The sequence below is a fragment of the Toxotes jaculatrix genome, chromosome 4 (assembly GCF_017976425.1).
Source record: "Toxotes jaculatrix isolate fToxJac2 chromosome 4, fToxJac2.pri, whole genome shotgun sequence".
In the NCBI taxonomy this organism is placed as follows: domain Eukaryota; kingdom Metazoa; phylum Chordata; class Actinopteri; family Toxotidae; genus Toxotes; species Toxotes jaculatrix.
The window spans coordinates 21,922,693-21,929,243 of record NC_054397.1 but is presented as its reverse complement, the minus strand read 5'-3'; the positions used below and the strand labels follow the sequence as shown (position 1 = coordinate 21,929,243).

Sequence of the window (6,551 nt, the reverse complement as noted above, 5' to 3'; positions counted from 1 at the left end):
CTGTCCCCAGCAAAGGAATCCCCCTTTACTGTAACCACTCCAGAGAGGTTTCCCCCCCAGTCCACATAACTCATAGTTCACATAATGGATGTGAGTTTCTTTGTGTGTGTGTGTGTGTACATCCCACACAAGTGTCCTCTGTCCTTACGCACATTGCGTTCCACTATCACAAACAGCCCTGCCCCCTCCATCCCACTGTTGCTGCATCCCTCCTGTTTCCAGCTTCTTTCCAATGGAACTTCCTATATAAGGACACCGTTCTATTTGCTCCAATAAATCATGTTGCTGGTTGATAGTCGGGTCTGTTTTGGGCTAGAGAGGCACAGCACTGCACCGCTGTGTGTGTGTGTGTGTGTATGAGAGAGAGAGAGACCTAATGACAGACCAACATGGAGGACCTCTGGGCTGCCTCTGGTCAACATCAAGGAGGCGGGGCGGCGTAACCAGGCATGAAAAACTTAGGGGAGACAGGGTGAGAGACAAGGCAGAGGGAGGTAATGAAGAACAAGATGAAGAGGAGGAGAAGGAGGAGGTGGAGGAGGAGAGAGGGAAAGAAAGCAGCAGATACACTGAACAGAGAGGTTGCAGTGTGTGCCATATAAGGACAGTGGGTCTGTACGGAATCTCGGCAGCTTTCTGTGTAACTATCAAAGTCTAGCACAGGCAAGCACCCCGAGGCCCAGTGACTAAATATGGTCCAGCAGCAATAGCATTGTTCCAATAAACAATGTTGCTTCTATGGAAATAACTCCTCTTATTTACTTGTCGTTAGCTGTGACAGAGAAATGGTTTATAGCTTATCAGTCTGTGGTACACCAAGGTAACAAGGAAAAATCTGCTGTCAGACGACTGTGCTGTATATCTGCCTCGTTATTGCTGAAGGGAGAAGTAGGAAAGATGCAGTCTGCAGTTTGAGTTTGTCTGATAACTTTTGCATTGTCATCAGTTGTCTAAAGTCTGAGTCATCGATATGCTCTCTGTGCTGCTCCCCGCAGGTCCATAACAGGATCATTACTCCATAACTGCTGTCAGCGAAAAGGTCGCTGCCATATTTCTCTTTCGTGTGATGTATGGTGATCCATTCAAGGAGAGGGGAGGGCAGCCTTCTACCTACAAAACCCGAAGGGTTCACATGGAAATTAAGAGGCACTGTGTGCCTGACAATGTGAGTGTGTCCTAAGTTTTGGCCAAAATGTTCCACCTCCCCTGGTTCTCTGAGACAAAGAGTGATGTCTGAGAGATTCCTCAGAGCAACTAATCAACCTATGAAAAGTCTGCAGTGACAAGGAGGAGAGGAGACGGTGGGAGTGAACGTAGATAAAAAGTCTGAGTGAAGGATGGTGAACTCAGTGAATCACATTTGAAAACTTGAAGTTTATTTTGTATCAAAAGAAATGAAAAAATTGAATTGAAAAAAATCTCGATCTTGTGTATTTTATTTTATTACACAGTTTCAAGTTAATATACACAGCCAGTTGCTGAAATTGCAGGACTCACATTTATGCAGTTCACCACTCACAACTAAACCAGCCACAATGATGAGAACGGCTCACGTGGAGTGTCCCTCAACACAATGAGTTAATAGACAGTAAAAACAACATAAACTGTAATGCAAAGATCTCTTACATAAATTATGTTTAATGCTTTTCCTCACCCTCATGTCCATAGAAGGCCATCTATTGGAGCGAAAATATGTTTATGGATATGTTTGACCCTGGTGGAATGCCATTGCCTTCTAATTTGAGCCCAGGGGCAAACATCAGTTCACTCTGCTGCAGTCAACAGACCACTGCATTCAATAGTATTTATACAGCTGTCTCTTTTACACACAACTAATTTATACAGTGGAGGAGAAATGCTACCTATTACAGGGCAAACTGCCAACTGAACAATCGTGTGCCATTGTTCAACTTCCTCCGCTTATATAGCCATTTTCGAGAGAACACTCATATCTGCTGCCAATAAACTAGGAGCCTCAGGGCCACAGCCTTTAAGGGCAAATAAGGGTTGCTCCAAAGGAAGCAATGCAAATTCAGACTGTTCCAGATGAAGCTCAATCTGGTTTTCAGCACCACACAACACGTTATCATTTCTAAATGGGACTGAGAAGCGGTGGATTAGGACACTGTGGACTGTTTACTGAAGGTAAACGGTTACATTTCACTTTTACAGCCACTCGCTCCGTCAGAGGCACGAGTAAATTCAGCAAAACACACCCTGCACTCAACATTATGACCTCATTCTTTCAGTGAACTAATTTGAGTGCTATGCTCTAATATCAGGAATGAGAGATGTGGATGTGTTAGAGGAGGCAGGATAAATAAACCTTTAAAACTCAAAACACTTGAGACATGGATCAGGTTAGAGATGGTGTAAGAGGTGGAACTCCAGCATCAGCATTCATGCTGAGAAAGAAATGACCGGCTCTGTAGATAATCAGTTCCAGAAACTCAGGGCTTGAAGTCGTGTGAGATAAGAATGTCAAGTTCCCTTAAATGGTGAGACAGGATGTGAGATGAAAAACTATGGGCTTGTTACAGTAGATGTTTGGGTGTCTAGCATGGGGTCTGGGATATACTGTATATGGTGCTTGTTTTTCCTTTTTTTTTTTTTTTAAATTGTATACATATTTTCGACTTTTTATGGCTTGCAGAAATCAATGGAAGGGGCCTCTCTTTACTCTCCTGCCAGATTAAATTGATTTTATTCTTGCATTATATGATTATGTAGTGTCATAGCTTTTATCTAAATGAGGACGGTCATCAGGACTAGTCAGAGCAACAGAATAAGCAGGAGAGTAGCTACAGTGAAAAGTCTGGAGGCTGCCTCCTGCAGCTCAGCATAAACTGAGACCAAAATAAAAATTAAAACAAAAACAAACAAACAAAAAACATCTAAATAATCATGAGGTATCTCACTGTTAGAGACAAATACAGGTGAAGTAGTATGAGTATGTACACTCATACATACCAACTCTTGGCTCAGTGTGCAGGGGCAACATGGTTGGGTTGGGCTGCACAGAACAACACAATGAGTCCCAAAATGTTAAGACAATGACAGGAAAGTAAGTGAATGTGAATTTACTAGACTTTCAGGTGTGGCCGATTCAGCACAATTCAAACTGTCCTGTGATGAAAACTGCACCAGGCAAATGCCTGTAAATAAATAATGTAGTTGCAAACACACTTTTTTTTTTTTTTTTTTTTTTTTTACAAACAATACACCTCACATATAAATGTGAGGTGTTTTAAATCTATAAAACTCTGTATCTTCATTTTGAAGTGATATAATTTAAGTCGTGAGATCATTTTAGCATCAGTATTAATGTATGCAGCTGAATTACTGTGCACTTGATGTGGTCTGTGCTGTATTTATGACCCTTGATAAGTGAACAGGGGAAAATTTTACTTGGCACAACTATTCGGAAATCTATTGCCTCCTTGTTTGGTTATGAGATTAGTGCTAAGGCTTTCAAATATTATCTTAAAGTTTCATGTCGATCAGGTTTCTTAGACTAATGGCACTTGTTGTCCACAATCAACCACCTGTTTCACATATTAAAGACCTGCTCTGATGCATAACACCAAATGTCAGAGAAGCTATCAGGCTACAGCAGCGTACAACAAAGTATCACCGTTTGTCCTCTGGCAGCACCAGTCTGCAGCCTTATCTTTGGAGACACTGCCACCATGTGTTACCCCATGAAAACAACACTTCAACAACACAAATGATTTTGATTCAGTGTAGTGTATAAATATAAAACATTTATTTTTTTAACAGTTAAAAGACAACATTAAAATATCAAACGTTTGTAGGTTAAAATAGAGAAGACATCATAGAATGCAATCTAACATTTCTGTCTGAATTATCCAGAGACAGAAGAATATGGAGAACTGTAAGGAGTACCACTGTGACTGATGCTAAAATCAGTAAAGCCAAATATTACAATCAAAACATGAAAAGGCCATCTATGGTCATTTGGCAACTTAAAAAAACTGCTTAGAAATGCTTTCTGCATTCATATTCATGTTAGCAGAATTCATACATCCTATGCTGTAATGCATGTAGATCAAACACAGGTGAAAACACAGTGAGACCTATAGACAAGAAGATTGTGTCACTGAAGTCCAGTGAGATGCCGCAACATTTCATGTCCTGTACTGGAGCGTCAAAGCATCTTTTCAGTCCATGTTTTGCAAGTACTCTCTGTATTGTCTGTTTTCAGGCATCGGGTCCAGGTATTGTGTTGCTGGCAGAGGGACCTGTTGGCAGAGAGGCACCCCGCAGAAACACCTTCCCTCCATTGTCACTACTGTTCAGGAAGTGAGACACTAAACCATAGAGAAGAGGTCTGGAAAGTAAAATGTGGGAAAAAACTGAACTTGTAATTAACGTTTTCACACTTTTCTTTCTTTTTTTCTTGTTTTTTTTTTTTTTTTTATAGAAAAGACAGACTGTGAGAACTGGACTGACTGATAAGGTCCTGGGCCAGAACCAAACCCAGGTCTTCATGGTTACAATGGTACATGCTCTATCCAATTATTTTAACTACGTGTTTGTCAGTTTTTCCTGCTGGTACACAGAGACAAGTGATATGAAAATAAACAGAATGATATGAAAACCAAGCTACAATCCCTGATCCATCTGCTGAGTCATGTGGGCTAAGCTAAGCCCCCCCCCCCCCCCCCCCCCCCCCCCACCAAGAAATGCAAACTTTCACAACACAAACTGGTTGTAGTCCTGTTTTTCCAAAGCAGAGAGGGGGAAGCTGAAATTATTCAAAGTCTCTGGGTATTTCAAAAAGAAACTCTGATGATGGAGATGAGTCACAGAGTTTATGAATCTGTTATCCCATAACTGATCATACCCCCAGAGAGTTCAGTAAAAGTCTGAATACTGTAGTGGATAACAGGCCGTACAGCTATTTCACAAATCCTGGCTCATTCACTTACACAGACTTGGAGCTTGTATCCTCTGCGACTTTCAGCTCATTCGCCAGGAACTGTCTGTCCAAGGGAACTTCAGGCTGGCCTGACTCTGAGAAAACAAACAGTGCTGAGTTTAGAAGTAGCACACTTTGCTCTACAGTAGTGACTGGTCTCAAAAACAGCAATAAGAGCATTTTTCAAGTGTAATACTTCTGCTTTCACATAAAAAAAACATCTCTTTATTTAAAAAAGAAAGAAGACACTGTTCTTACTCATTGTTTATACAGTAATCAATCCAACAGATTTTTATAAGGGGATGGTACATAGTATTTTCAACAGACACCACACTTAAGGTAAATGTGGTGAATTGGTGCATCATTAATTTGTGGTCCAGTTTGTGAAAACAGTTGTTGTGCAGCGACTTTAATCTTTCCACCCACCTGCAGTCAGTACTGACGCTGTGTACCTGTACTTGTTGAACTCCAGGTACTCCCGGATGAGCTCGTTGATGAGCAGGTTTTCGTGGGACAGCGGCGGGCGAGGTTCACGCTGGTCATCCAGGGCGCTGAACACCTCTGCCCGGATACGAGCCTTCAGCTGGCCCAGCACGCCACGGGCCTCCAGCGTTTCCCTCACGGCTAAAATATTCACATTTTTACCAGATTAACATGTAATTAGGATGGTTAACTGCACCCGTGGCAACAATAAGTGGAAGCTTTTCTGTTTTAGGTCAGTAAAATCAGCTCGCGTTTGTGTGGTCTTTTCCAAACATACACCAAACTCCAGTTAGCCACTTGAGTATTTAATGGGCCATTGGTAACTGACAGAGCTACAAGCCTTTTTAAACATGATTTACAGTCTTATCAGAATCATTATAGACCACCCTTCAAATCGGAATACATATGAAAAACTAAGCCGATTTCATTTAAATACAGTGAGCATCACCATTTCACCATAGTCGTCTTCGGCCGAGTCACCAAGCTAACTAACGTTTAGCTATAATGATAACTACTGCAGCTAATGTTTGTGAACAATAGGAAATCTATTACAGCCCACACTTGTGTGGTTTCTATAACATTTTTAGTTATGCCGAATTGAATGCAGATTTTATTAACAGAGAACGTCGTGGCTTATTTTAAGGTTCACATTTGCCTCAGATTTAGGGCTACTTTGGTCAGCTGAATTGTCAAATTTTTGAATGGAGGCTCATAAACGAGGGAGTCCTGCTGCTGTGGTTAAAATAACGTTTGCTAGCCAGTGTTAGTAGCTGTGGACTAACTTGTGCAGTGGCTTGGTCTGTTTGCTCCCGTTTAATTTAAGAGTGAAGTAAGTACTAAAGCAACAAATTCAGGAAAGATAGTGAGCGCTTACCACACTTCAGCTCAGTGATGGTCGCCATTGCAACAACTGTAAACAAACGACAATCTGCCGCCGTTCATGTCTTATACAGTCTATGTTCATGCCATAGACTTCCTGCCACCTAGTGACTGAGTTTAGTAACTACAACTAACTGGTTGACGAGACCCCGCAGTCTTCACTGTCTATTAAGCTTAATGCTACATACTAGATCAGATTTACAACCTTAATGTGAGGATCAAACTATTTCAATTCATATTTGTTGAA

At 41.3% G+C, this 6,551-nt stretch overlaps 1 protein-coding gene across 1 annotated transcript; it reads right to left on the bottom strand.

The window, feature by feature from the left end:
- Positions 1–3,744: 3,744 nt before the first annotated feature.
- Positions 3,745–6,362, bottom strand: cep20 (centrosomal protein 20). The gene is made up of 4 exons (XM_041036135.1): positions 6,300–6,362; positions 5,369–5,566; positions 4,953–5,037; positions 3,745–4,351 (listed from the first exon to the last, which is right to left on the bottom strand). Exons 1-4 carry the CDS (start codon positions 6,325–6,327, stop codon positions 4,222–4,224), a joined length of 441 nt encoding a protein of 146 aa, XP_040892069.1. The 5' UTR covers positions 6,328–6,362; the 3' UTR covers positions 3,745–4,221.
- Positions 6,363–6,551: the final 189 nt, after the last annotated feature.

Excerpts from the sequence above, each read along its gene's own strand:
- cep20 (XM_041036135.1), bottom strand. The coding sequence starts at position 6,327 with ATGGCGACCATCACTGAGCTGAAGTGTG. Across the intron at positions 5,567-6,299 it reads CATCACTGAGCTGAAGTGTG|CCGTGAGGGAAACGCTGGAG; the intron begins GTAAGCGCTCAC and ends TGAATATTTTAG. Across the intron at positions 4,352-4,952 it reads GATACAAGCTCCAAGTCTGT|ACCTCTTCTCTATGGTTTAG; the intron begins GTAAGTGAATGA and ends TTTACTTTCCAG.